This window comes from Ochlerotatus camptorhynchus, unplaced genomic scaffold (assembly GCF_037179485.1).
Source record: "Ochlerotatus camptorhynchus isolate MF236.1 unplaced genomic scaffold, CSIRO-AGI_Acam_v1.1 ptg000380l, whole genome shotgun sequence".
Classification (NCBI taxonomy): domain Eukaryota; kingdom Metazoa; phylum Arthropoda; class Insecta; order Diptera; family Culicidae; genus Ochlerotatus; species Ochlerotatus camptorhynchus.
Window position 1 is genome coordinate 493,681 of NW_027040868.1, and position 27,346 is coordinate 521,026.

The window sequence follows — 27,346 nt, forward strand, 5'->3', positions numbered from 1 at the left end:
ATGGATGACTGGAAGGCCATCGCCGAAGTGCTGCATATATTGAAGGTCCCTGACTACCTGTGCAAGATCCTGAGGAGTTATTTTCAGAACCGGGTACTGGTCTACGAAACATACATGGGACAGAGATCGATTAGAACCACAGTGGGAGTTCCACAAGGCTGTATCCTTGGTCCAATGCTCTGGAACGGGGTGTACAACGGCGTGCTAACACTTAAGCTACCCAAAGGAGTTGAGATCGTTGGCTTTGCGGACGACGTCGTCTTGACGGTAACAGGCGAGACGCTGGAAGAGGTAGAAATGTTGACGACCGAGATGATCGACATGATTGGTAATTGGATGCAAGGAGCGAAGCTACAGATAGCTCACCACAAAACGGAAGTGCTATTGGTCAGAAATCACCGTCGGGGAGCACGCCATAACCTCGAAGCGTGTGTTGAAATACCTGGGAGTGATGATCGATGACCGGCTAAACTTCAACAGCCACGTCGAATATGCCTGTGAGAAGGCGGCAAAAGCCTAAAGCTAAAATCATGCCGAACAACTCTTATCCCACACACTTAGAAAAATCAATGTAAATTTAGGTGTTGTGAGAGTGACATATACGAGCGTCAATTTTGACATAAATTTGAGTCATAACAGACGCGAAATTCAACTCAATCAAACGTACATTTCGTCGAGTAACGAACTTTAAAGTTCACTTAATTTTATATGAAATATTTGATGACGTCTGATTCCCTCTGATTACTAGGCTTACCCTCTCTGATAAACCACTGCATGAGAGAACCAAAGATCTAGTCTAGCAGTGATAGTATCACACTTGTTACTCCTTTAATTGAGAGCCGCGTCGTAGTACGCTTACGTATAGGCACAGACGTTGGGTGTGATACTGGCGGGTTTTGCCGCAAATCACTCTTATTTTATTTATTTTTACGCAGATAGATTTATTTGGGTTTGCAAGGGAACTATACTATTGAAATATTTCAGAAAGTGCCCAACGGTGATCCTTCTATTTGCGTGACAAGCTTTCATTGAAGTATTACTCAGGAAACAATGTTAAATATCATTTTTGTACATGGTATTGTAACTAATCTTATATGTGCTTCATTTTGATTTGGGATAAGTTGGAGATGACCTAGCCTAAGGCTAAAAATCTCTTTAATAAAGACTTTAAAAAAAAAAAATTGGGATAAGTGTTTGAACTATGGCTCGGGATTTCCACTGTGGCGTGATTCTATTGTGACATACCCAAACGTATTTTTGTGGTGCGACATAGTGGAAACGTGTGAGCATAGTTGGAGCATATACCCTATATAATTTAAAAATCAGCTAGAAAACTAACTTCAAAATGAAGCATTTTAGTCACATGAAGGAAACGGCGCCGGTGGTGTAGTGGTAAGCGTGATTACCTCTCACCCCAGCAGGCCTGGGTTCAATCCCAGTCGGCGCCGCCGTGATGTTCTGAGGCATAACATCTCTGATCACGCCTTCCTTCGGATGGGAAGTAAAGCCGTTGGTCCCCGGTTCATGAGTTGATGGGTCGATAGGTAGGGTCCAGGTGTGGGAGCTGCCTTCCTGGCACGTCGGTAGCATTGGTGCTCAGCACAGAAAACAAGATCGACGGAAAAAAACAAACCAAAAGGAGTCACATGAAGGTTATCTGGGTCGAACTAAGATATAATGAATAGGTATAAATCAAAAGTACTTGAAACACGTTTAATTTTAGATTACAATCACTAGTGCAGGTACTTGATAAAGCATGGGTTATGATTTATTAGGTGAATTAGAGCTTTTAATAATTTATTAAATTAGACTAATGAGATATCATAATCATCAAATGAACTTAAATAAGAAACTTCAGAAAGTCTAATGACATTAAGTAGATTAACAAAATAATTAGGATGCAGGGGGTCCGCTTAGGGAGGCAACTAACCTTTAAAGTTGTAGAATAAATCTTCTTATTTAGTCTTGAACTTTAAAAAGAAAACGCAGGCAGACCAATAGCATTAAGCAGATTAACAAGGAGAGGAATAGTTTAGGAAATAAGTAAAAGTAGAGGTATGTGACAATTAATAGCTTTTAAACTTTTGGAGGTATTGTATTCCCCTGAGTTTGTTGTACTCGATTACTATATTATTGTCTCAATACGCGAAATCTCTGATATATGCGGTTAAAGCATTTGAGTTAACTTATTTCTTAGTGTTCAAGTACTAACATTTTTAAACAGCAGTCAATGTTAATCTATGAACTAAACCCTACGTAAAATCGATCTTTCCTTGTGTGAAATTGATGCATGTTTAACTTTTCGCGGCTATCGGAATCAACGCGCCCACGTCTACGGAGCTTATGCAGAAGTGATTCGCAATGCGGTAGAGCTCACCAAAAGTTTTTTTGAGCTTCTGTAGTATAGCATTTGTTCGGTACGGTCGCGAAATCTTGAAATGATTGATACGTGTGCTAAAATAACTAAATTGAAACAAAGCTCAACTGTTAAATAAGTAGAATATTTAGGGAGGAAACCAAAATTAATCAACTTGCCAACATAGGCTATCACATTTATTTTGGTGACACTCTTTAAATGGTAATAAGCCTTTTTTCTCGCTTCGGTTGTCTCGCACGGCTTTCGGAATTCGCGCGTAACTTACATAATTTAGATATTTCGTTCGAAACGGTTTTACTTATTCAATCGGTTTACTACGTGGATGTATCTACGCGCACACGTCACAGCATTTTTTCTATAACTATCTTGAAACAATGTATACGGAATCCAGTGTTCAAGCGGCCAACATAGGCTAGTCCTTCTGCTGTATTGTCAAAGATAGAAGCAACATTTATTCAAATGGGTCAAGTCTTGAAAACTAAGCTGTCACGCAGCTCCAGCTTGATACCCAATAAAAAAAAATATTTGTTGACGTCTGATCCTTTATGTCAAAGATGGATTCCGTCACGTGTAAAATTAGGTATTTCAAAGTGTTTGGAATTACCCCTATTGACATCACCCTGGCGGAGGACAGCGAGTGCTACAGGTTGTACAGAAGCTGGACGAGTACGGAAAGTTGTGAGAGCAGAGTCGTTAGCTAAATGGCAACAGGAGTGGAACACGGTGGATAACGGTAGGTGGACACATAGACTAATACCAATTCTTTTGACCGGGGTGAACATGAAACACGGAGAAGTCAACTTTCACCTAACGCAGTTCCTGTCTGGCCACGGCTGCTTCAGGAAATGTCTGCATTGCATCTCCTTGTCCGGAGTGTTTCAACGTGGACGAAACTCCGGAGCATGTGACTGTCTAAGGTTCAAGGCAGTGCGAAGGGAGATGCCCGTTCTTAACGTGGAGAATGTCGTCGATGAAATGTGTCGAGAGGAGGGCTCTTGGAATGTCATCAACAGAGCAGTAACGCAGATTATGTTGTTGCTGTGACGTAAATGGAGAGAGGAGCAGCGATCTAGCAACGCCAGCTTGACATGTGCATGAGCTCAGCCAACCCCCGAAGTAGTCGTTTCACCGTGGTCCTGGGCGGTCCTGGCAGGGGAGAGAGTAAAAAATGGGTTTTAGTGGAGTTGAACTAGGCAGTAGATACCACACCGTGTCAACTTCACTACAGGTCAGGCTTTTTGAAGCTTTCTTAAACATTACAGCTTTCAATATGCTCAAGATCGCTCATACCTAAGACAGTGAACAAACGGTGCAAAACAACTTTATTGACCGTAGAGCAATTTAACTTCTAAACAAACACTTATGGACCATATGATATTCGAAGGTTTTATAAAAGCTAAGTAAGCTTAAGAAATAAATTGCCCATAACCGCTTATCAGTTCGATCTTTTCTTGATTTCCTATTCATATAGGACAGTTATGCGCTTATTGGTAGTATAAGGAGTGGAAGTCACGCGTTGTTGTAAGTCTCATAAAATATTGACATGAATAGCATTATTCACAAAAATTATTTACGAAAATTGGAAAAATTTGCGATGAGAGAGATAATATATAAATTAATTTTGTTGTAATAAAAATACAAAAAAAAAATAATTTTATGGTAATTAAATTATGATTCACAAGTCAAACCAATGGCTTTTATGTCGATTTAAAAAAGCTACAATCGTAACAGTCGAAAAATTACAAAACATCTGAAAAATGCAGTGCTATATCCCATCGTATTAATCCATTTCGGTATGTTTAAATACTTACTAACATTCTTTAGGAAACGATTGGCGGTGTAACAGTGGTGCATAGCGAAAATCGAACATCCGATCTACTACGTCTGGTATTAATTGCACACTGGCTTCTCCTAAACAGTTCCACCGAATATAAGATCACTCTACTCGTGGTCAAGGTCTTGCCTATATTTGATTGTTAATTTATATTGACACGTTTGTGAAAGTAAGGATGGGCCCAACATAGCGGTTAGCATCCATGACGGTCACTTAAGGTTGTTAATCGATATCGTTGATGTCTGCAAAGGTGAATTTGCATTGCAGATGTTATCCACGGTTTTCGATTTACAACCCTTCTCTCTCTGTAAAGGTTACGAGTTCAAGTCTCATCCCCAGACGATTCATGAATGAGTTTAAGTGCTATGAAAGACTATAAAAAAAAATCAAAATCAATAAATCAACTTGTGTGAGAGACCTGTTGATTGTAAGAGAAGAAAGAAACAAATATAATGCTTGAAACTCTAGGTGGACCGCAAGTTGGATTTGCACTAGATTGTTGCCCGGATATTGTCATGGAGATCATTAGTATCCAACGTCCTTTTATATTTGGCCATTTACATACTGATGTTTTGGAGAATTGCCATGGTTAACCCCAAGTAACTTAAACGAGTTTTATTCCCACCGCTACAAAATCGATCTTTATAGCCTTGGAATTTGGATGAGTGCTTTGTAGTTCCCCGATGAATGGTTATGACAATGAGTTTATTTTATTTCTACAAAAATTGGACACGATAAATACGGTTGCCTTTAAAAAATAACCTGAAAAAATGTCCTCGATCAAAAACATTATGTTACAGAGGTCCAAAACTACCGAGGTCTGTTTTAATCCTAAATCCACTCAGATAAATGCGTTCGGAGAATCTAATTTAGTCACACAGAACAACTGCTCTGTCCATATTCAAGTTCAATAGTGTTTGATCCAGTATCGTTGTCTTTGGATCTTATTATCGATTCAAACAATTTTTGTCCGGCTACTCCTCTCTTTAGATCATATTATGGAACAGTCTTTCTGATTCCTAATCCATTTTACGGTTATGATATTCAAGGTTCATGAGTCTGTATAGTTAGCGTTTAACATGATGCTAGTGATAAGACGGTAACTCCCATATCTGCTATAAGACTTTAGAGACGGTGGTATTAATATATATTAGCTGCATAAAATCACATGTGATTGAGAGCTACATGCTATGTTGCCCTTTTTAATAATAACTATATGTTTATAATGTATGTAGGTAGTCAGCATCTTAGCGTGGGTCTTGCTGCCCATTAGATGATTCCAATTAATAGAAAAATCAATTTTTGTTATCGTCCCTAATTCAAAATACTGTTGCTTGCTTGCTTGGCATACACAGTTCTGGTCACGAACTGCTCATTTGATAACCCAACAAACAGTTGCCTATTAAAGAAACGGCTTCTTGACGATTTTATTCCACTACACGCTTAATAATACTTGTACTATTTATAATAATAACTTCTGTTCATGCTTTGTTCACACAAATCTGGAGAATTTATTCAACCACAACATCGAAATATTTCGTGTTGAATAAGGTAGCCTTTATTCGACTTACAAAAGTTGAAACAGGGCTTATTCGATCAATTTTTTGATTATCCAGCGTTTATTAGACATCATTACTTCCTTAAACAGCGATGGTATAAAGGCGCATTCTCACGCTTGATTCTCATGTGAAATAATGTTTAATAAGTCACTATTATACATTTATTAAACGATTATTCAACTACGGGATAATTAATCCGAAAATAAGAACGGGACAGAACAGGGTTGTTCTCGTTAATTATTGTTGTGTCACTATTTCTGTCGAAGCACGCACCCACCACCACATAAGATCCTAGTAAATTTATTATATACATACATACACACATGTTAGATGGGATTCGAACCATGACCTTCCGATCACCACCGCTTACTTTGCCATCTGAGCTATCCTAGAATACATCATATGGGCAGCTAAATAAGCGATAAAAGCTTGAATCTGAAAACCTATCAGCAGTCTAGCTAATTCAAGGAGATGTGAGAATGATTAATTCATTCATAGTTGTTTCACATGATACCAACGCTACCTCTCCATTTCTCTAATATCGATGGAAAGGATGCTATTCTTTTCGATAGACCTATGAATTGGTTGTCATGAGTGATACGATCTATGATTACTATTTAAATTAATTAGGCATAGACAATAAATAAAAAAAGGGTTGAGGTTATGATTGAACTCGCGACCTTCTCCTTGGAAAACGGAAACAGTAACCACGATGCTATCAATTTCATTTTGTTGTTAGCCTGAAGAGCGTTGTCGAATAATGAATGAATACGCCGTTTGTAAAGCATTTACAACTTCTTCTTCTTGTTGTCAGCATTTCAAGCCTATTGCTTAGCGCATATTAACTTATTGCGTGCTGTCAACTAAGTGTTCTAAATGCACGTCCACAGTTATTAATTGAGAGCTGCATTTCTTTTTTTTTCCTTTGGTTTGTTTTTTCCGTCGATCTTGTTTTCCGTGCTGAGCACCAATGCTACCGACGTGCCAGGAAGGCAGCTCCCACACCTGGACCCTACCTATCGACCCATCAAATCATGAACCGGGGACCAACGGCTTTACTTCCCATCCGAAGGAAGGCGTGATCAGAGATGTTATGCCTCAGAACATCCCGGCGGCGCCGACTGGTATTGAACCCAGGCCTGCTGGGGTGAGAGGTAATCACGCTTACCACTACACCACCGGCGCCGTTAGTTGAGAGCTGCATGATTTTGTATATTTTGTGGCAAGCACAATGATACTCTATGCCCAGAGAAATCGAGAAAATTTCCAACCCGAAAGATTCCCTCGACTGGACCGGGAATCGAACCCGCCGCCTCCGGCTTGGTAATACCGTACCTTTACTGACTAGGCTATGAGGCCCCAGCATTTAAAAGGCATGCAATTAACACATGGACGCATAGTGGTATAAGAGCTATTATGCTGACTGTATTCACCTTTATTCAGCAATATTGTTAAGCAATGCAATGAAATCTAATAATGAAGCTAAAAAACAATTATTGAACGTATAACAAAGCATGTTATTAGATCAATTTATAACAGTCTAATTAAAGCGTCAATGTATGTGCAAATTACACTAATTCAGTATGTTATTAGATCAAACTTCTGGTGTTGAATCAGGAAGACAATCATCGCTTGTATAGCAGTAGTATAATAAGTACACACTTAGAAAAATTGATGTTAATTTAGGTGCTCTGAGACTGACATAAAATTGAGTCATAATAGACGCGAAATTCAGCTCAATCAAACATATTTTCGAACTTTTCAGTCTCGGAGCACTTAATTTTACATGACATGTTTGTTTTCGTCTCATCCTTTATGTCAAATATGGATTCCGTCACGTGTAAGATTACGTATTTCTAAGTGTGTATATTAATCAAATCAGAGTAATCAGCGGAATAAAGGAGCATCATCTATCGATCTTAATGAGCACATAAAGGGTGATACGGTCAAAACTTGGTCAATATCAACTTGACGTATTTCTTTCAATTTTGCATTTAAAAAACCTGAACACCCCTCATTTTGAAGGTGTGTGTGTGTAGAATGTTGCTCCTATTTTGATTTTGGAATTCACTCTTCAGTTGTCAAAATGCCGTCCAAGCAAGAAGAGCAGCGTATCAAAATTTTGCTCGCGCATTGCGAAAATCCGAGCTACTCGCACGCAAAGTTGGCAAAATCGCTAAAAGTTGCCAGATCAACCGTTACAAATGTAATTAAAGTGTTTGGGGAACGTTTGTCGACAGCCAGGAAGTCTGGATCGGGGGAAAATCGAAAACCGGAAGCCGCTGAGACGACAAAGAGAGTTGCCGGTAGTTTCAAGCGAAACCCTAACCTCTCTCTCCGAGATGCCGCAAATAAGCTGGGTGTATCGTCTACAACCGTGCATCGAGCCAAAAAACGAGCCGGACTATCGACTTACAAGAAGGTAGTGACTCCAAATCGCGATGATAAATAAAATACGACGGCCAAAGCGCGATCCCGGAGGCTGTACACGACGATGCTGACGAAGTTTGACTGCGTGGTAATGGACGACGAAACCTACGTCAAAGCCGACTACAAGCAGCTTCCGGGACAGGAGTTTTATAAGGCAAAAGGAAGGGGAAAGGTAGCAGATGTTTTCAAGCACATGAAACTGTCAAAGTTCGCAAAAAAATATCTGGTTTGGCAAGCCATCTGTACCTGTGGCTTGAAAAGCAGCATTTTCATAGCTTCCGGGACTGTCAACCAAGAAATTTACGTGAAAGAGTGTTTGAATAAACGTCTGCTGCCTTTCCTGAAGAAACACGGTTGTTCCGTACTGTTTTGGCCGGATTTGGCATCTTGCCATTACGGTAAAAATGTCATGGAGTGGTACGCCGCCAACAACGTGCAGGTGGTTCCCAAGGACAAGAACCCTCCCAACACGCCAGAGCTCCGCCCAATTGAGAAATACTAGGCTATTGTCAAGCGGAACCTAAAGAAGACCAAAAAAACTGCTAAGGGCGAGCAGCAGTTCAAGGTAAACTGGCTTTCTGCGGCGAAGAAGGTGGACAAGGTGGCTGTACAAAATCTGATGGCAGGGGTCAAGCGTAAGGCCCGGCAATTCGGATTTGGAAAAGCGGAAGCCTAACTGAATATTTTTCCTGAATTTTATACTAATTGAACTTGAAAAAGAAATTTAATTTGATTTTTTAAATAAACGATTTCACCGATTTACACGCGTTTACCCTTGACAAAATTTTGACCGTATCACCCTTTAATTTGACAACCCGTTTTATTTAGCATTGTTTACTGTTATAAAGCATTTATTCAATATATATATGCATATTTGTGACTCTGAATTATTTGTTGGGAATAACTTTGTACACAGTTGACGAAACTATGTTCTTTTTGAAGAAATTTATAGAATAGAGTTTAAGTTTGTTATATATACGTAAAAAAAAGTAGATTATAATTCTAGTAATAAACTGTATTTGTTTTAGGGTTTTAAAAATAAAGTGGGAAATGCCCGCTGCACATCTCGGACTGTTGTTTACCACCCATTGTAGCACGGTAACTAAGTCCAACAGCAGTGGGCTCTCTTTGCTGTTTGTCTTGATAAAGCTTAATAACCTCTGATTGTCCTCAACATGTCACTGCATGAAGGGCTAAAAACGGATTGGGTAGATCGATAGGCAAAGTCGCCTATACGCATCTAAGAAACAATAAAGAATCTCCTTCCAGCAACTTGATCAGCCAATTGGTCAAAAAGGCAAGCCCCCAAACAGGAAGATGCCTCAATGAGTGGCAAGAAGAGCCCGCCCTTTATCTACGAAATGTTATCAACAGGGAGTTGGCATTCCCACTCTCCCCGTCCAAATAGCTTCAAGCGGATGCCCTGTTGGACCGTCCCTTCCCTTTTATATATTTCAATGTATATACGAGTGGATTGTTATGATTATTGTCAATAATACTTACATTTCGATGAAGATCGTGCTACTTCTTTTACCTTTTTTGTGATACTCATCATCACAGAATCCAACCTTGAATCGTAGACCAGGTCCATCAACAATACACTCGTTGCGAGAAGGGGCTCATGGTCATCTACGTCTTCTTCAGTTCGCTCACCACCCGGAATGAAGGCTCGGTGCGGTTAGCAATATCAAACAGAGTTACATGCAAAAGAATTGGAGATACAACCAGGATTAGTTTTTAAAAGTAATAGTTTCATCTGAATACCTAACTAACCGTATTTCAGTGATATTGTCTCACTCTGAACCTACATTAAAAGTTATTTTGTGATTATATGGTTACTTTGGTACTCACATGAAATGTTGTGCAAGTACCACAAGTTCAACAACGCCCAACTATGGACAGCTCAATGTTAATACCATTTACTCTTTGAATCAGCGTACACCAAAATGATAATCTTCTAAGAAACATCTAAGAATGTATAGATATGAAGCTCAAAAACAGTTTTAACTGATGGTACTTTAAATATAAACATCAAACTGTGCAATATTGAACCCTGCCAACACACGGTGCCTGCAATGTGGGCCCTCAGAATGGTTCATCGGTTGCGAAATTAAATGCTTCTCAAACTGAAGTGATACATTATAAAACTGTCAATAAAATTAATAGCTCCAGCACAACCTTTTGGACCTCTCTTGATAAGGTTTATAAAGCATGTTTGAGAATCACAATAAAGCTGTCTTAAAACCTTTTGTAAAAAAGCCCCATACTCTACGAAAGGTTCTCATAGCCTCTTTAAGAGTAATATTGCATTCAAGCAGTTTTATTACGCTTTGGTGAAAATCAGTTATAAATCCAATTTAATTTTTATTGCTTCAAAACAACCGCCATAAATTAGCTTGTTGTTGTTCTGTTCTGCTGAAACTTTTTTTTTCCATATGGAAATCTTTAGCTGCAAAAATAGGTTTGAGTGTTGGTGTCAAGATCACCATGCAATCAATTTTGTTTCATGGCGATATTAGTGAAAATCTTAGAAAAAATATATGACTTTTTATAAGTTTCAAAACATAAGAATTTTATCGTGTATATTGGGATAGAATGAGCGTTAAATAAATGCGCCTCCAAAATAAGTTTACAAAAAGATTGTTTCAGAAATCAAATGATTTCGATGAAATCATCTTAATTTTACAGAAAAAAGATCTCAATAAATAAATTCATAACAATGCACCCTGGAATTCATTTCGGATCTCTAATTTAGCCATTATTTTATTGAAATTGCTTGGATTTTATTCCAAGGCAAATATAAATTTTCATAATGACAATATGGCGACAGAGGATTTACGAAATGAAATTACATATTCGGCGATTAGCCTGATTCATCTGCATCATGTCAGCAATAAATCAAGTTGGTTGTGACATTACCGTTTTAAACCAACCATAAAACTATCCCAACATTCTTTTTTTCCTTCAGATGGTGGGAAAAAAGGAAAGAAAGTCTGATTGTTGAATTGTTGTGACCATCCACGACTGTAAACCTGATAAGAGACGCAAGTTGGCGTACACCGTTCGAATAATTCATGTAAATTTCTGCGAGATATAGCGCACATAAAATGAACGCTAGATTTGGAATAAATTTACGCGATATTTCGTGTAAATTTAAGCGCAATATAGCATAAATTAGCAATATTGTATGCAAGCTTGTAAACGATTTCACTGTTTATGCCAAGTATAGCTCAAAATTAAACGAAGGGCGATTTTACGCGATAGTTTAAATTCAGATTTTTTTTTTCTGTGTAGGTATCATCCTCCGACTCCAGATAATTTCATATTTCCTCTTCATGAGTCATTTTTGGTGCAGCAATGTGTCCATTAGAAGTGAAGAGATGGTTCAGAATGGTGAGGAGGCACACTCTTTACAGCTTCCTTTACACAGATAAAAGTTCTGAATTTAAATAGTGATGTAAACATTCATTCACGTAAACTTGTATTTCATTTCACGTAACCGAGCAACAATCGGCTTTTGTATAGAATATTTGCTACATTGCATGAAATGTCTCAGAACTTTACATGATATATAATGTAAACTTTTATGATATGTGACGCTCCATTTATTTGCATCATAACGTTAGCGTTGTTATGATATACTTCGTAGATTGGATACTAGCGACACTCACGTCTCTTCTGAAATTCTCAGTTAGACTACTTTCAGGAATAATGCTGGGGAGTAAACATTGGTTCCAATCTAAACAAGAGTAACAGAAGCATGACTGTCGCTATTCCCGGCTACGCCCATCTTAACTAGGGATAGGGAAGAAAATGTTGTTGTAGTACTTACTTAACGAGAGGCCACCGACTTAGCGACACCCTAATAAGTGCTACGGAGTTGGAGGGTTGGGTAGGGTATTCGGTTAGGATTCACCTCATGTTGGCGATGCAACCAAAAGTATGTATTGTTTATTTGTTGTTTATTTATTCTCTCGATATCCGGCTATCGAAAGAACATATTCAGTTTAGTGATCATTAATTTTAAGAGTCCTGACGGAGAGCTTGGGATTAAATCCATGATTTTCTGCTCAGTAAGCAAAAACGATCCCTCCAGGGTCATCGAGCATCTCAGAATCATAACGCTTCGCGACAATACAGGACTACTTTTTCACTTGATATGCAAATAGTTTCCAAGGTTAATGTTCAATATCAAATATACAAACGAAGGTGGCGATTTATTGTGCTGTGGAAGAGCTTGGGGTTAAATCCATGATTTTCTGCTCAGTAAGCCTCCCTTAGCTTAGTCGGTCAAGGCACAGCTACAAAGCAAGACCATGCTGGAGGTGGCTGGGTTCGATTCCCGGTCCGGTCTAGGAATTTTTCGGGTTGGAAATTTTCTCGACTTCTCTGGACATAGAAGTATGATTGGACTTGCCACACAATTACACAAATGCAAAAATGGTACAGGCATCGAAAGCTCTCAATTAATAACTGTGGAAGTGCATCTAGAACACTAAGTTGAGAGCACGCAATAAGCTAATATGCGATATGCAATAAGCTTGAAATGCGAAGAAGAAGAAGAAGAAGAAGCAAAATCGATCCCTCCAGGGTCATCAAGCATCTCATAGTCCACAGCGCTTCGCGTCAAAGTACGAATATATGGATGAACTATCTATTATTGAATAACTATTATTTACGATAATCACATGAAAAAAAAAAAATATAAACTACAAACAAAACGTGACTGCTAAAATCTCAAAAAGATATTCTCACAAATATATTTCACGCCACCAGGAATCTCAAAACCATTAGACGTTATAATGATACTCTGCACATGTTAGACACAAGAAGAGGCCAAAAAGCAAGCGTCCGACACACAAAACCCGTCAAATCCACTTGCAGTCACAATCAACGATTCTACGAATCGCGAGCGCTCTTAAAGCGAATCTGACAGGGGGTGAGATTTGAACTCATGACTTTGTCGTGAGAGGTATGGATGTTAACCACTACGCCGGGGTCGCCCCCTAATAAAAAAAAAACAAAAACTTTCAAAGCTAATTACAAGTAAAATACAAATTGATTATTTTACGCAAAAACGAGCAAGTAATATTAAATCTCTTGTATCGTATGCTTATTTTAATTAACTGTAACAAAAATAATTTGCTTAAATATAATAAAATAATAATAAAATTATATGCAACCTTTACTAGAAGATCATTATTTTATTTGGGAGAAGTTTATAATAAGCCTTCCCAGCTCCTCTGTATACAGAACAAATCTGATACTATAATCAGAATTGCTCAGTCTGCATGAAGCAGCCGATTTCATCAAGGAAGTTCTATTAACAACCAAGAATTAATCGTTTGAGGCATACTGAAGCATTAAGAACGTTATGTGTGTCACTATAGGAAATCATCATCGTTGCAAATATAAAGAAATTAAACATAACCCTTTGCTTCAGTACCGTCAACCTCCATGTCCATGGGGAGGGGCTCCATTCATGTGCATCATACTAAACAGAAATTTACACTACTTTTTCGAACTGTGTATGTCATCCGCAGAAAATGCAGCGGCATTTTTTTTTTCTTGGTTGGAGTTATTCACGAAGGTTTGCGGCTGACTGTAGCAATTAAGTTGATTTTCTTTGCGCTCCGCTTGGAAGTACCGGAAAGTTTTGATTCTTTTCTATGTTATAAAAATAAACCACCCACTAACACTCCTTACAAGTTCCAACTGAATGCTTATAATTGTTTTAAAATAACTGTTGCATGGCCAACTAGTTTTATTGCACTTACTTATATAGCAATATAAGGATTTATTTTTGGGTTTTATAAGGGCGATTCATATTGTTTTATTTGCATTGTATATGACCGTAATGGTTGCAGCTGCAATAAAACCTTTGTAAATTTTGAATATATCCAAGCAGCTCTAGATTTGTTAATTGGGATGGGAACTATGAACATGCTTGGGCAAGTTTCGTTTTTAATGGTACTGCACTAGCCGTGGTTGATCTAGTAGATTATTTGACTTGGACTCTAGCGTGATTTGAAGAACCTATAATATCTGATTTTCATGTAAATGAATTGTAAAGTAAACGGAACTGCTCTATGAACATGTTTAAATGTGTTTCATTGCTATATATACTGTACCAATCCTTGTTGATCTAGTAGATCATTTCATCTAAACTCCACTACGAATTAGGTTCTTTAATTTTGAAAAATATATTGGTTATTATATATCATCTGAAAGAGCTTCGTTTTCTGAGCATAGCGATATTTTTTTTTGAGCCCACACGCTTTCATCTCGATCTCGAAATCAAGATTTAAAGGAAAATAATAACTTCACTGTTTGACACTAAACTGACAAACTGACAGCTCGCTCCCATATACAGCAAAAAATAAATTTTAATATTACATCCAAGAGGATGCACTTAAATCATGTCGAAAATCTGATGTAATTTTTATGGCCACAAAAATAAACAAATCTTAATTAAGTGGAATTAAATGGAAGATAACCTTTTTTGCTACCAAGCCTTTGGGGATTTTCCTGATTAGAGAGTTGTATAGATTTTTCTCCTTTAGCTTACTTAAATCTTTGGTTTTTATTAGTTAGGTAGGTTCCGATTCAACACATTGTAGTCGAAATACGTATCTGTCATGTCAAAATTAATTAAGTGGAATTAAATGGAAGATAACCTTTTTTGCTGTTTTATTTAGCATTCCGCTAACAACCCAATTTCATTACTTCATTATGATGGCTACCAAGCCTTTGGGGATTTTCCTTATTAGAGAGTTGTATAGATTTTTCTCCTTTAGCTTACTTAAATCTTTGGTTTTTATTAGTTAGGTAGGTTCCGATTCAACACATTGTAGTTTCATTTTTATACCTATGATCTTGACTTTTTTACCTAGGGGATGAGTACTTAAGGGGGTTAGATTTTGATAAGTTCTTTAGTGGGAATGACACTGATGAAGACTGCACATTGTAGTCGAAATACGTATCTGTCATGGATACCAAAATTAATTAAGTGGAATTAAATGGAAGATAACATTTTTTGCTGTTTTATTTAGCATTCCGCTAACAACCCAATTTCATTACTTCATTTGAAAGTACGTTCTATTGAGCTGAATTTCGCGTCTATTATGACTCAATTACCGAGATACAGCTGGTTGAACAGTTAAGGCCGAGTTATTCATGAACCTGGTATTCGGCGTTAATATTTAGCTCCCGGTGTTAATTGGTATACAGCTGCACAGTATTTTTTTAATTTTAATTGCAGCCAACATTTTAATTGCAGTAAACATGTCACAAGGAAATTGATTTTTTTTTTCAGAAAGCGCTATCCTCATTTCACAATCATCTATATGTACACACAAAAAATTCTGAATTTTACTAATCATGTAAAAATCCATGCATGCAAACAGTCATGCCTGTAAACTTCTTTTTCACGTAAATTAGCAACTTGCAGGAAATGTTGCTAAAAACTATGGACGTTTGCATACAATATTTGTAATATTTCATGAAATGTATCAAAAATTTACATGATCTATTATGTAAACTTTTATGATATATAACGCTCCTTTTATGTGCATTCATAGTAACGAAATTTTACACTCATACTTCTTGAGATCGGCATTCATCATATTTCTTGAGATCGGCATTCCAGGGCAGGAAATGCTCATGAATAAAACATTTCTTGAGCGTTTCTTATCCTATTCACGTGCTACGAACGATTGCTGCTACAAGGCTGTATGCGAGAAACCAATTTGCCTCTGCATCGTTATTTTTGTGGGGTTCACAGCTTTGCAACTCAATCAACGAGATTGCTAAAGAAGCACCACTGGTCACAGGTTACGATAAAGCCAAGGTAAACATGTTTCGATATAATTTTACAGATAAAACCAAGCACATGTTTAGGACGATCGTCAGCTACGAGGCGGAAAGCTTATCTACCCCAATAAATCGTATGCGCAAGTTAAATCTGTTGGATTCTTTTAGTAATTTGGTGGTACAAGCAAATTTAATTGTTCAATTAAGATTAATTGCGGGTTTCTATCAGCTTCAGGTTATTTTCAGCGCAAATGGGATTCCCGATGATTAAAAATAACTGTCACTAAGAAACTGCAATCGGTTAAGATATCTATCCACCATAGGACTATCATAGAATAAACAATCTTACTTGTGGCTTCTAGCAAATTAAAAATCACTCAAGATGGTTAAGAATAACATCAAAAAGCGACGCTAATGAAACAGCTTTTAACCTGCATTGACAAAAGTGTTATCAAAGTTTTACAGAAAACCACCGCATAAACAGTGTATCTCAAAATTGAGCGTACATCTGAATGGACAATTGTTTGAAAAACTGTGAATAGAAAGATTTTTAGAAATCTTGGCTGGTGATTGAATTGATTCATCGGTATAGTTCTGGACTTTATTGGCAGAGCCCGTATGATATTTGAGATTCTTTTGTTAAACCATGAATTTTCAACTATTTTCGAAGAAGACGGATTTTATTGAATTTAGAACCTATTGAAATTATTTTTTTTGTGACTGCAAATGAGCAAATTTCAAAAAGATTACTTCATTGTATTTCGGGAAATTGAAGTTTGTTGACTAAAAATAGACGGTTTTCTTACACACTCAATCAAATAAGCTTTGAACCGAAAAATGTTTGATGAGCCGTAGTCTAAAATTCATAAATCTACCTTTTTAATTTGTATTGAAACAGCTGTTTTTTTCTGATAAAATATAAGGACAGCTGAACGCTCAATTTTGAGATACACTGTAATCTTGCGTCATTGACACATCATGAAGGTCTCCAACGTAGAAACTAGCAAACAGGTATTTTAAATTCGAAACGTATAATCCAACCTTCTCGATCGAGAATCGTGGTGCCGTCAGTTAGGTAGATGCGATGTCTCGAATAAGAAGGAATTGTATTTCGTATCGTCTGGTGGCGCTACAAATCTTTTGCATCATCGCACTTTCTTCAATTACTATCAGATGTTCTGCGGAAAATGATCTGCTGTGTTCGAAAGGTGTTTGTGTACCGGAATACCAATGTGACTCCAATGGCACTGTAAAGCAATATGGTGAAGGTCTAATTGATACGCGATTTCAGCGAAATGAATGTCCAACTGATATGGTATGCTGCAAATTAGGTGAAGTTGATACGAACTTAGTGTGGTCTGAAGACACATGCGATGGAAAATGTGTACCGGCATCAGAGTGTGCGGCAGTACTGGATTCACTTGACCTAAGGGTTAGTGGCAGTGGGTGTACAGGTAACAATATATGTTGTAGAAACGTGCCTAAATCTTGCGATGGAGTTTGTTTACCATCGGCACAGTGCAGTGATGGTATTGATTTGAGAATAAACATAGGAAATTGTCCGGTGCAACAAGTGTGCTGCAGAAGACCATCAATTGTAAATAATGATGCTTGCAAAGGAAAATGCGTATCTCCTAGTCAATGCTCTGATTACAATCCTGTGAGGGGAATGATAAATTTACGATATTCGGATGGAAACTGTCCAGTGAACCAGATTTGTTGCAACAATGTGAAATTAAGTAGAAAATGTGACGGTTTGTGCCTTCCTCGAGCAAGATGTGACGATAATGGAATTGATCTAAGATTGGATGACAACCAGTGTCCAAACCATGAAACATGTTGCAAAAAGCCAAAGTATTCTGGACAAAAGCAAAATTCATCTACTTGCAAAGGAATATGTCTTCCAGCAGCCAGGTGTCCCAATGCTGCACAAACTATAAATTTAAGAATATCCGAAGGATGTCCACCTAACGAAGTTTGTTGTGATACGAATCAGTTGAAAGGTTGTGATGGAACGTGTACCACGGTGGATCAGTGTGCTGACGGTCCTCATAATTCTAAAAGAATTGATTTGCGTTTGGGAAGTTTGGAATGTCCAAATGATAAAATCTGTTGTAAAAACCTTAGATCAGATGGTTTTGAGTGCGATGGAAAATGTGTCCCTCAACGTCAATGTCCTGAACTAAACACATGGAAAAGTGTTATCAGTTTGCGATCGTCAGAAAATAGGTGTCCTTTCGAACATGTGTGTTGCAAAAACCCAGTTTTTACAGGCTGTGATGGAAAATGCGTTCCCAAACACCAGTGTAATGACGTTATGAAAACTTTAGATTTAAGATTATCTACTGCCACATGCCCGGTAAATAATGTCTGCTGCAAAAATGTTATACAATCGACAGGTGATCATACAGGTGGTTTTTGCGATGGAGAGTGTGTTTTTCCGTTTAATTGTCCTGATCATGGAAAAATCATTACGGTTAATCTCAGGCTAGCGGATGGGGCCTGTCCGGATGAAAAAATATGCTGCAACACAACTCAAAAATCAAATCTGTGTAACGGATCGTGCATACCGCGTGAACAATGTGACGATAAGTCTATAGATCTAAGATTTAATGATTCCATCTGTCCTGGAACAGCAGTTTGCTGCAAAAGACCAAAAACTTTGACATCCGTATCCACGACCTCCGGATTATGCGATGGTACATGTTTGTCAAGAAACCAATGCTCAGATAAGGAATCGATTAATTTAAGGGCATTTGATGGTTTGTGTCCAGGTAGTCAAATATGCTGTAAAGTACCGAAGAAACAGTCTGATTGCGATGGAACGTGTGCTCCATTGAACCAATGTCTGGAATCACAGCAGAATATCAATTTGAGATATACCGATGGCAATTGTCCGAGCAATCAAATTTGTTGCAAGAAACTCAAAACACCGGAGTCAACCTGTAATGGAAAATGTGTTCTTGCTAGCAAATGTTCAAGGAAGTCGTTGAGCTCCAATCCAATAGATCTGCAATATGGCCGCGCTTCATGTCCAGTAGGAGAAGTATGCTGTCAAGATTTGGAAGTTTGTGATGGAAGTTGTGTCCCGAAGAATCAATGCGACGACACCTTAGCTTCAGGAGAGATCAATCTGAGATATGGAAAACCATTATGTCCAATAAATCAAGTGTGTTGCAAGAATCGGAAAGTATTTATTGAACCTGTGGCATCGGTAATAAAAACCGCTGGATCATGCGATGGTACATGTTTGCCAAGAAACCAATGCTCAGACAAAGAATCGATCAATTTGAGGGCATTTGATGGTTTTTGTCAAGGTAGTCAAATATGCTGTAAAGAACCGAAGAAACAGTCTGATTGCGATGGAACGTGTGCTCCATTGAACCAATGTCTGGATTCACAGCAGAATATCAATTTGAGATATACCGATGGCAATTGTCCGAGCAATCAAATTTGTTGCAAGAAACTCAAAACACCGGAGTCAACCTGTAATGGAAAATGTGTTCTTGCTAGCAAATGTTCAAGGAAGTCGTTGAGCTCCAATCCAATAGATCTGCAATATGGCCGCGCTTCATGTCCAGTAGGAGAAGTATGCTGTCAAGATTTGGAAGATTGTGATGGAAGTTGTGTCCCAAAGAATCAATGCGATGACACCTTAGCTTCAGGAGAGATCAATCTGAGATATGGAAAACCATTGTGTCCATTAAATCAAGTGTGTTGCAAGAATCGGAAAGCTCTTATTGAACCTGTGGCATCGGTAATAAAAACCGCTGGATCATGCGATGGTACATGTTTGCCAAGAAACCAATGCTCAGATAAGGAATCGATCAATTTAAGGGCATTTGATGGTTTGTGTCCAGGTAGTCAAATATGCTGTAAAGAACCGAAGAAACAGTCTGATTGCGATGGAACGTGTGCTCCATTGAACCAATGTCTGGACTCACAGCAGAATATCAATTTGAGATATACCGATGGCAATTGTCCGAGCAATCAAATTTGTTGCAAGAAACTCAAAACACCGGAGTCAACCTGTAATGGAAAATGTGTTCTTGCTAGCAAATGTTCAAGGAAGTCGTTGAGCTCCAATCCAATAGATCTGCGATTTGGCCGCGCTTCATGTCCAGTAGGAGAAGTATGCTGTCAAGATTTGGAAGTTTGTGATGGAAGTTGTGTCCCGAAGAATCAATGCGACGACACCTTAGCTTCAGGAGAGATCAATCTGAGATATGGAAAACCATTATGTCCAATAAATCAAGTGTGTTGCAAGAATCGGAAAGTATTTATTGAACCTGTGGCATCGGTAATAAAAACCGCTGGATCATGCGATGGTACATGTTTGCCAAGAAACCAATGCTCAGACAAAGAATCGATCAATTTGAGGGCATTTGATGGTTTTTGTCAAGGTAGTCAAATATGCTGTAAAGAACCGAAGAAACAGTCTGATTGCGATGGAACGTGTGCTCCATTGAACCAATGTCTGGATTCACAGCAGAATATCAATTTGAGATATACCGATGGCAATTGTCCGAGCAATCAAATTTGTTGCAAGAAACTCAAAACACCGGAGTCAACCTGTAATGGAAAATGTGTTCTTGCTAGCAAATGTTCAAGGAAGTCGTTGAGCTCCAATCCAATAGATCTGCGATTTGGCCGCGCTTCATGTCCAGTAGGAGAAGTATGCTGTCAAGATTTGGAAGTTTGTGATGGAAGTTGTGTCCCGAAGAATCAATGCGACGACACCTTAGCTTCAGGAGAGATCAATCTGAGATATGGAAAACCATTATGTCCAATAAATCAAGTGTGTTGCAAGAATCGGAAAGTATTTATTGAACCTGTGGCATCGGTAATAAAAACCGCTGGATCATGCGATGGTACATGTTTGCCAAGAAACCAATGCTCAGACAAAGAATCGATCAATTTGAGGGCATTTGATGGTTTTTGTCAAGGTAGTCAAATATGCTGTAAAGAACCGAAGAAACAGTCTGATTGCGATGGAACGTGTGCTCCATTGAACCAATGTCTGGATTCACAGCAGAATATCAATTTGAGATATACCGATGGCAATTGTCCGAGCAATCAAATTTGTTGCAAGAAACTCAAAACACCGGAGTCAACCTGTAATGGAAAATGTGTTCTTGCTAGCAAATGTTCAAGGAAGTCGTTGAGCTCCAATCCAATAGATCTGCAATATGGCCGCGCTTCATGTCCAGTAGGAGAAGTATGCTGTCAAGATTTGGAAGATTGTGATGGAAGTTGTGTCCCAAAGAATCAATGCGATGACACCTTAGCTTCAGGAGAGATCAATCTGAGATATGGAAAACCATTGTGTCCATTAAATCAAGTGTGTTGCAAGAATCGGAAAGCTCTTATTGAACCTGTGGCATCGGTAATAAAAACCGCTGGATCATGCGATGGTACATGTTTGCCAAGAAACCAATGCTCAGATAAGGAATCGATCAATTTAAGGGCATTTGATGGTTTGTGTCCAGGTAGTCAAATATGCTGTAAAGAACCGAAGAAACAGTCTGATTGCGATGGAACGTGTGCTCCATTGAACCAATGTCTGGACTCACAGCAGAATATCAATTTGAGATATACCGATGGCAATTGTCCGAGCAATCAAATTTGTTGCAAGAAACTCAAAACACCGGAGTCAACCTGTAATGGAAAATGTGTTCTTGCTAGCAAATGTTCAAGGAAGTCGTTGAGCTCCAATCCAATAGATCTGCGATTTGGCCGCGCTTCATGTCCAGTAGGAGAAGTATGCTGTCAAGATTTGGAAGTTTGTGATGGAAGTTGTGTCCCGAAGAATCAATGCGACGACACCTTAGCTTCAGGAGAGATCAATCTGAGATATGGAAAACCATTATGTCCAATAAATCAAGTGTGTTGCAAGAATCGGAAAGTATTTATTGAACCTGTGGCATCGGTAATAAAAACCGCTGGATCATGCGATGGTACATGTTTGCCAAGAAACCAATGCTCAGACAAAGAATCGATCAATTTGAGGGCATTTGATGGTTTTTGTCAAGGTAGTCAAATATGCTGTAAAGAACCGAAGAAACAGTCTGATTGCGATGGAACGTGTGCTCCATTGAACCAATGTCTGGATTCACAGCAGAATATCAATTTGAGATATACCGATGGCAATTGTCCGAGCAATCAAATTTGTTGCAAGAAACTCAAAACACCGGAGTCAACCTGTAATGGAAAATGTGTTCTTGCTAGCAAATGTTCAAGGAAGTCGTTGAGCTCCAATCCAATAGATCTGCGATTTGGCCGCGCTTCATGTCCAGTAGGAGAAGTATGCTGTCAAGATTTGGAAGTTTGTGATGGAAGTTGTGTCCCGAAGAATCAATGCGACGACACCTTAGCTTCAGGAGAGATCAATCTGAGATATGGAAAACCATTGTGTCCATTAAATCAAGTGTGTTGCAAGAATCGGAAAGCTCTTATTGAACCTGTGGCATCGGTAATAAAAACCGCTGGATCATGCGATGGTACATGTTTGCCAAGAAACCAATGCTCAGACAAAGAATCGATCAATTTGAGGGCATTTGATGGTTTGTGTCCAGGTAGTCAAATATGCTGTAAAGAACCGAAGAAACAGTCTGATTGCGATGGAACGTGTGCTCCATTGAACCAATGTCTGGATTCACAGCAGAATATCAATTTGAGATATACCGATGGCAATTGTCCGAGCAATCAAATTTGTTGCAAGAAACTCAAAACACCGGAGTCAACCTGTAATGGAAAATGTGTTCTTGCTAGCAAATGTTCAAGGAAGTCGTTGAGCTCCAATCCAATAGATCTGCGATTTGGCCGCGCTTCATGTCCAGTAGGAGAAGTATGCTGTCAAGATTTGGAAGTTTGTGATGGAAGTTGTGTCCCGAAGAATCAATGCGACGACACCTTAGCTTCAGGAGAGATCAATCTGAGATATGGAAAACCATTGTGTCCATTAAATCAAGTGTGTTGCAAGAATCGGAAAGCTCTTATTGAACCTGTGGCATCGGTAATAAAAACCGCTGGATCATGCGATGGTACATGTTTGCCAAGAAACCAATGCTCAGATAAGGAATCGATCAATTTAAGGGCATTTGATGGTTTGTGTCCAGGTAGTCAAATATGCTGTAAAGAACCGAAGAAACAGTCTGATTGCGATGGAACGTGTGCTCCATTGAACCAATGTCTGGACTCACAGCAGAATATCAATTTGAGATATACCGATGGCAATTGTCCGAGCAATCAAATTTGTTGCAAGAAACTCAAAACACCGGAGTCAACCTGTAATGGAAAATGTGTTCTTGCTAGCAAATGTTCAAGGAAGTCGTTGAGCTCCAATCCAATAGATCTGCGATTTGGCCGCGCTTCATGTCCAGTAGGAGAAGTATGCTGTCAAGATTTGGAAGTTTGTGATGGAAGTTGTGTCCCGAAGAATCAATGCGACGACACCTTAGCTTCAGGAGAGATCAATCTGAGATATGGAAAACCATTATGTCCAATAAATCAAGTGTGTTGCAAGAATCGGAAAGTATTTATTGAACCTGTGGCATCGGTAATAAAAACCGCTGGATCATGCGATGGTACATGTTTGCCAAGAAACCAATGCTCAGACAAAGAATCGATCAATTTGAGGGCATTTGATGGTTTTTGTCAAGGTAGTCAAATATGCTGTAAAGAACCGAAGAAACAGTCTGATTGCGATGGAACGTGTGCTCCATTGAACCAATGTCTGGATTCACAGCAGAATATCAATTTGAGATATACCGATGGCAATTGTCCGGGGAATCGAATTTGTTGCAAGAACCTCAAAGCACCGGAGTCAACCTGTAATGGAAAATGTGTTCTTGCTAGCAAATGTTCAAGGAAGTCGTTGAGCTCCAATCCAATAGATCTGCAATATGGCCGCGCTTCATGTCCAGTAGGAGAAGTATGCTGTCAAGATTTGGAAGATTGTGATGGAAGTTGTGTCCCAAAGAATCAATGCGATGACACCTTAGCTTCAGGAGAGATCAATCTGAGATATGGAAAACCATTATGTCCAATAAATCAAGTGTGTTGCAAGAATCGGAAAGTTCTTACTAAACCTTTCGCATCGGCATTCAAAACCTCTGGATCATGCGATGGTACATGTTTGCCAAGAAACCAATGCTCAGACAAAGAATCGATCAATTTGAGGGCATTTGATGGTGTGTGTTCAGGTACTCAAATATGCTGTAAGGTACCGAAGAAACAGCCTGATTGCGATGGAACGTGTGCTCCATTGAACCAATGTCTGGACTCACAACAGAATATCAATTTGAGATATACCGATGGCAATTGTCCGAACAATCAAATTTGTTGCAAGAAACTCAAAACACCGGAGTCAACCTGTAATGGAAAATGTGTTCTTGCTAGCAAATGTTCAAGGAAGTCGTTGAGCTCCAATCCAATAGATCTGCAATATGGCCGCGCTTCATGTCCAGTAGGAGAAGTATGCTGTCAAGATTTGGAAGATTGTGATGGAAGTTGTGTCCCAAAGAATCAATGCGATGACACCTTAGCTTCAGGAGAGATCAATCTGAGATATGGAAAACCATTGTGTCCATTAAATCAAGTGTGTTGCAAGAATCGGAAAGTATTTATTGAACCTGTGGCATCGGTAATAAAAACCGCTGGATCATGCGATGGTACATGTTTGCCAAGAAACCAATGCTCAGATAAAGAATCGATCAATTTAAGGGCATTTGATGGTTTGTGTCCAGGTAGTCAAATATGCTGTAAGGTACCGAAGAAACAGCCTGATTGCGATGGAACGTGTGCTCCATTGAACCAATGTCTGGATTCACAACAGAATATCAATTTGAGATATACCGACGGCAATTGTCCGAGCAATCAAATTTGTTGCAAAAAACTCAAAACACCGGAGTCTACCTGTAATGGAAAATGTGTTCTTGCTAGCAAATGTTCAAGGAAGTCGTTGAGCTCCAATCCAGTAGATCTGCGATTTGGCCGCGCTTCATGTCCAGTAGGAGAAGTATGCTGTCAAGATTTGGAAGTTTGTGATGGAAGTTGTGTCCCAAAGAATCAATGCGATGTAAGCTCAGTTTCAGAAGGAATCAATCTGAGATATGGAAAACCATTATGTCCAATAAATCAAGTTTGTTGCAAGAAGGCTAAAAAGTGCGATGGAAGTTGTGTCCCAACAGAAAGTTGCCCATCTGTTGACTTAAGGCTCGCCACAAGTGAATGCCCGTTGAACCAGGTGTGCTGTAAAATTCCTGAAAAATCTGAAACTTGTAAAGGAATTTGCACTCAGCTCATAAATTGTGATGATAAGCTATTGATATCGGCAGGTATAAACCTTAGATCGCCCGGTGGAAGTTGCCCTCAAAATGAAATTTGCTGCAAGAATCTCAAATCTTTTGTCAGGGATGTGTGCGACGGAAAATGTGTATCTCAAAACGAGTGTCCTGTAAATAACATTGACTTGCGATCACCCAATGGAAAATGCCCTCCAAATAAAGTTTGTTGCAAGACTGACTCCTGCATTGGCACATGCGTTCTTTCTGAACTATGTGCAGACGTTGGTATAAATTTACGCTACGAGCAGCAGAAGAAATGCCCTATGAAACATGTTTGTTGCCAGAAGTTGAAGGAACAAACAAAAGCAGCTTGTCCTGGCCAATGTCTACTACCAAGGCAGTGTCCCAACTACACACCTGGAAAATCTCCAATAGATCTACGCCTTATAGACAGCGGTTGTTCTAATGGTCAAATTTGTTGCGAAGCTCAAATTCCATTCCTCCCTCCGTCCATCATTAAGGGCATTCCTAATGCTCTAATCGTTCCAATAAGCCCTACGAGTCTCCCACAAACTTTGAGTTCTGGTTCTGATTGCTCGTTCAGTTCAGACCCATCAGCTGAATACGTCGTCAAGGCTGATGTCTCATGGTTGGCTACCATTTGGAGTCGACGGGAAATTTTTGGCATACAACGCCCTCAATATGAATGTGTTGGAACTTTGATCAAATCAGACCTGGTGCTTACTTCTGCCGACTGTCTCAAGGGACTCTCTGAAGAACAATTGTATGCCCGAATTGGAGATTTTAATCTTAAACCACTCAATACGCTTTCCTCGAGACGGGTAAGTCAGTGGATTTACGAATGAACCGGCCCTATATTAAACCTTTCTCTTTTAACAGGAAATCAACATTACTGAAGTCACTCTCCATCCTGATTTCGACAGCAAAACTGGCTTTGCCAACTTGGCCGTACTGCATTTGAGCAAAAATGCATCCACAAGATCCAGTGTTTGTTTGCCGGAGTTAACAAAACTGGATCCCATGGCACCTTGCTTCCTAGTCGGCTGGAACAAACTAGATCTGATGAACGAATCAATTCCCAACGCGTCACCTGATAAACATTCTGTGGCACTAACTAGTGCTAAATGTGATGAAGGTTTCATCTGTACGGACGAGAATCAATCAAAAAGTCAATGTGCTGATGCATTTCAAGGATCACCAGTTATTTGTTTCATCGGTAGCAGCCGGACCTGGGTTCAGACGGGCTTGACAGCGGGGAGCAGTAAGAAATGTAATACCTTGGCAGTTCCGCATTCATTCGTATCGATAGCATTTTACAAAATGTGGATAAAAGAACAAATTATGCCAAGCTTCCAGCAAATCAAGAGCGTTACGAATCCATTGTGGACTTATTTACCACCAGTGGCTTAGCAGAATGCAATGGCGTTGTAGAAGTTAATCTGTAAATGTACAAAGTTTTTTTTTCTGTAAAAAATATATAATTCTAATAGTTTTAAAATTTACATACCTACACTCCGAAAGGTAAGTCAATAAATACCAAATGTGAGGTCAACGTTTTAATGCTGTTAAGGTATAGATTTGGTGATTAAACAGATTAAACATTCTTATTAATTTTATCGTAATGTCGAAAATAAAACAGCTCTAGGGGAGAGCGGATACACTTGATCCATTATTTTAACTTTGAATATGTTTCAACAGAAAAATCTAATTTGTATGAGGTTTTCGCATTGACTTATAGAGAAATTCCTTTACAAACTTTTGCTGGTGCATCGTCCATTGAAGATTTGACCTGCTTAACAATGGTGCGCCAACTAACTTGGTCCGTGGATGCTTGTCTCTAGTTTTTTTCGTGTATCACTTTCGCTACATCAAGAGAAACTCCTTGCTTATCTTTCTCAAGCCTCCAACGAGATACATAAATTAGTACGGTTTCCTGAATGATGAAAAAAATGCAGTTTTGGGGACTTGATCCGCTTTTTATGACATACGTTACGAAACACATTTTTTTAATTCTTTATAAGGGAGA

General features: G+C 38.9%; 1 protein-coding gene across 1 annotated transcript; it reads left to right on the top strand.

Annotated features, from left to right (window-relative positions):
- LOC135710387 (uncharacterized) lies at positions 1-26,960 on the top strand. The gene is made up of 3 exons (XM_065232952.1): positions 1-328; positions 18,286-26,141; positions 26,200-26,960. Exons 1-3 carry the CDS (start codon positions 1-3, stop codon positions 26,728-26,730), a joined length of 8,715 nt encoding a protein of 2,904 aa, XP_065089024.1. The 3' UTR covers positions 26,731-26,960.
- The last annotated feature ends 386 nt before the right edge of the window (positions 26,961-27,346 follow it).

What these genes read in the sequence shown, in the direction of transcription:
- LOC135710387 (XM_065232952.1), top strand. Translation starts at nt 1, where the DNA reads ATGGATGACTGGAAGGCCATCGCCGAAGTGCTGCATATATTGAAGGTC. An exon ending in CGAGATGATCGACATGATTG is followed by an intron (nt 329 to 18,285) that starts GTAATTGGATGC and finishes CAGTTTTTACAG; the next exon opens with GCTGTGATGGAAAATGCGTT. An exon ending in ATACGCTTTCCTCGAGACGG is followed by an intron (nt 26,142 to 26,199) that starts GTAAGTCAGTGG and finishes CTCTTTTAACAG; the next exon opens with GAAATCAACATTACTGAAGT.